Raw genomic sequence first — 3744 nt, forward strand, 5'->3', positions numbered from 1 at the left:
GCTAGAAGAACTGCCTCATAGTGAATTATCAAGCTATAGGCATTAACTTGAAAAGTAAATAATTATTTTTTTCTTCTTTTCTTTTCAACCAATGCTTTTGTACAAATTAATAGTACATTTCTATGTTAATACAACTAAATAAAAATATAAATAATTCCAAACAGGCTATTACAACAGTTGTTGCAAACAGAACCAAATTAGAAAAAGTCAAGTAGCTTGTGTTCCCCTCTCCCCGCCCCCATAACTAATCCTTCATTGCAAGATATTCTTACTTTAATTTTTATTTTCCCTATGCTTGAATGCTTTTATAAACTTTTCCAGAATAGTTTGTTTTCTATTCAAGGATCCTTTCAGAAATATATACAACTTCAGTTGTTGGGATCCAGCCCCAGCAGGTCCAGGGATTCCCAAAGGTGAGGATGGAGTCAGCAAAGAATGAAGGGCACGGAGGCAGAGTTCAGATGATCAGCAAAGCCAGGTTCTCTAGCTAGGTTCTTTATTCTGTTACATCTGTATACCATTTGATTTTAACCCTATCCTTTCTATCCCAAAGGTTTAGGGTGTTTGTTATCTCCATTCCAAGGTCACTACTCTACTGTTCTGTTAAGCTACAAGGAAGTAACTGAAGGAGATTATCCTAAGTAAAGGTTATGTAACTTAAGCATGATTGTTCGTAGTTAAGGTGATTAACTACCCGCCTGGTACTGAGTTAAGGGGTTTTACTGATTTATTCCCTTGCTTAGTCCTGTTAATCCCTAACTCCAGGGGAAAATCCCTACCTGGGGAAACAACCTTTCTTGGAGAGGTGACCCTTGTTAGAACACATAGCGCTAAGAAGGAGAGCAAACATATTAAGAACAGTATGCCATATACACCAGGTCCCTTGAAACATATTCTGTGCAGATGTTTCTTCCCTGCAGCGACTGTGTCAAGCAGCAAGGATGGACCGGCTCCCGGCATTCAGTGTTTTATTCTCTTTAAATATAATTCATTGTTTTTATTTTTTAGTAACTTGTTTTGAACTTTTCTATTTAGAGAGTATTGTTCATGATAAGGTCTACCTAATCAGCCATTGTTTTCCTATATTTTATCAGTAGGAAGAAATCGTCCTTCAAGCCATATAGATGGGAAAATAAAGGACTCTGATTCGTATCTATGTTGGCCTTAGGCAACAAGTAGGCTTGAATCCCAGCTACATGTATCTGTGGGTAGAGGGTGGAAGCCAAGAATAGGATGATTGAATGACAGAGATTGATCATTTTAAGAACAGCATTTGTTAAAAAGCATTATGGTACAGGCATATGATGAAATAAAATAAAACTATTAAAATAATGATCTCTGTTGATCTACAGAAGTGCAGAATATAACAAGTAAAAATAATAAACTACAAAAAGGCATGTAAAAATGGCTCTATTCGTGTTTAAACACACATATTTATGCATAAACATTTTATTAATAGCATTTATCCCTGAAGATGTGATTGAAGGTGATTTTTGTCTTTTTCTTTACACTTGTCTATATTCTCTGAACTTTTCATCTGTATTAATTTCATCCCAAAAAAGGCTATAATTCTATTTTCATGTCTAAGTAGTTATAAACTTTTAAACAGAAACAGATATAAAGTGATTTAATCAAGTAATTATGAACTCAATTACATGCTGTTTATATCCCTCGTATCCTCATTCCCACTCTCCTGATTAAAAGTTGATTATTTTTTTTGCCTAATAACAAAAGATAATCACTTTCTAAGGCAGCAGTTTTGTATCAGCCAGCAATATGTTTGTAATCCTTTTCTATCCTTGTATTAAAGCCATCCCTGGTTGCTCTCAAGCTGCCTTTATAAGAAAAGACATGCCCTTCCACTAATGTGTGGACTGTTATGTTCCAGAAGGCTAACGTGGCTGATGGATCAGCTGACTCTGCTTTTCTGAGCTGGCACTTGGTCTCCTTCTTTCAGATAAAACTTACCTCAACATACGGAACATGTAAAAGGAAAGAGCCTCAGCTTTCTAGGCCTGAGACGCGTCAGCCATGGGTTCTCCCGAGGTTTTCGGGTTTCCGTTCTCTCTCCTGATAAATTTTTTTCTTGCTAGAAATGCTAACCTTGCCACCACAGTAACCTATAGCATTGGATAACTCTTTACATATTCTAAAATGCCCCCAGTAAATCAGACTCTTAGGGCTATCAGTAATTAAAACTAAATGTTTTGTTGTATATTCTCTAGTTAGAAATGGTATTCTTTTTCTTTAATTTACACTTGTTAACATATATTTCATTTTTTAAAAATGTACAATTCAGTGGTTTTTATTATATTCAGAGTTGTACAATCTAACAATTACCACGATCTAATGTTAGGATCTTTCCTTTTTCTTTCTTTCTTTTTAAAAAGACATGCTCAGCCCTAGCTGGTTTGGCTCAGTGGATAGAGCCTGGACCTGCGGATGGAACGGTCATTACAGTTATGAAGTAGCAACAAAAATAATTTTACGGTTGGGGGTCACCACAACAGGAGGATCTGTATTAAAGGGTCTCAGCATTAGGAAGGTTGAGACCACTGATCTAAGGTTTATTTCTACCTCAATTACTGGCTCCTACCCAGTCTGGGCCTGGTCCCGGCTTGGGCAGGAGGCAACCAACTGATGTGTTTCTCTCACATCAATATTTCTGTCCATTTCAGTCTTTTCCACTCTCTCTAAACATCAATGGGAACATATCCTCGGGAGAGGATTAAAAAAACAAACAAAGGTGGGTAACCTGGTCAGAAGGTCAAATCTCCAAAGTGCATGCAAGCTGCTCCTCCCAGAGGGTCCGGATTGAATGTCCTCGAGCATTTTCAGGAAGGCCTGCAGGGATGGTGCCTCCACATTCTGGAAGGTGTTCTGGACTCTGCCGAACAGGATGAAGTATTTCACCTCCAGCCAGGTGAACCCGAAGTGGTTCTCATCGATCAGGATGAAGACTCCAGGGCAGCGCCTGGTGGAGGCGAAGCCATGTCTGGTACCAGTAACAGTGTCCACGCCATAGAAACACATGCTGCAGGTTCGGGGGTAGTTCTGGTCTTTTCGGTGCACGCCCACAGGCAGAACAAACGGGAGAGGCTGCTCCTCCGAAGCTGCAGCCCCGGACTCCCCCATGCTGGGCTGGGCAGGGCTCTGCTGGCCATGGCCCTCGCCTTCCTCAGTCCCGTCCTCTTGCTGCTGCTGCTGCTGCTCCTGGATCACCTGCTCGTCAATCTCCTGGACCACGCGGGCGAGCTCGTTGAAGTTGCGGAAGATCTCTACATCTGGCAGCTGGATGCGGCGCTTGAGGTGGATCTCTAACTTGTGGGAGTCTCCCGTGATCTTCGTGACCCTGGCATACTTCCCATGGAAGCTGAGCATGACAATATTTAGGCCGTAGGGATCGTACTTGACTTGGAAGAGGCCTGGCCTGATGAGGTCGTCCGGGTGGCTCAGCGGGAGGTAGAGGCAGAGGTAGGTCAGGCAGTCATACTGTCTGTCCTCCTGCACCAGCCCCAGCCCCGAAGTTGCGGAAGATCTCTACATCTGGCAGCTGGATGCGGCGCTTGAGGTGGATCTCTAACTTGTGGGAGTCTCCCGTGATCTTCGTGACCCTGGCATACTTCCCATGGAAGCTGAGCATGACAATATTTAGGCCGTAGGGATTGTACTTGACTTGGAAGAGGCCTGGCCTGATGAGGTCGTCCGGGTGGCTCAGCGGGAGGTAGAGGCAGAGTTAGGTCA

General features: G+C 42.1%; 1 protein-coding gene across 1 annotated transcript in view; it reads right to left on the reverse strand.

The window, feature by feature from the left end:
- LOC102757791 (F-box only protein 31) overlaps window positions 1-3744 on the reverse strand; it is an 8754-nt gene that overhangs the window by 4196 nt on the left and 814 nt on the right. Inside the window, 1 exon segment of the mRNA XM_015561600.1 lies at window positions 2743-3504. Within this exon segment, the coding sequence (XP_015417086.1) occupies window positions 2743-3504 (762 nt within the window).

The sequence above is a fragment of the Myotis davidii genome, unplaced genomic scaffold (assembly GCF_000327345.1).
Source record: "Myotis davidii unplaced genomic scaffold, ASM32734v1 scaffold196, whole genome shotgun sequence".
Classification (NCBI taxonomy): Eukaryota; Metazoa; Chordata; class Mammalia; order Chiroptera; family Vespertilionidae; genus Myotis; species Myotis davidii.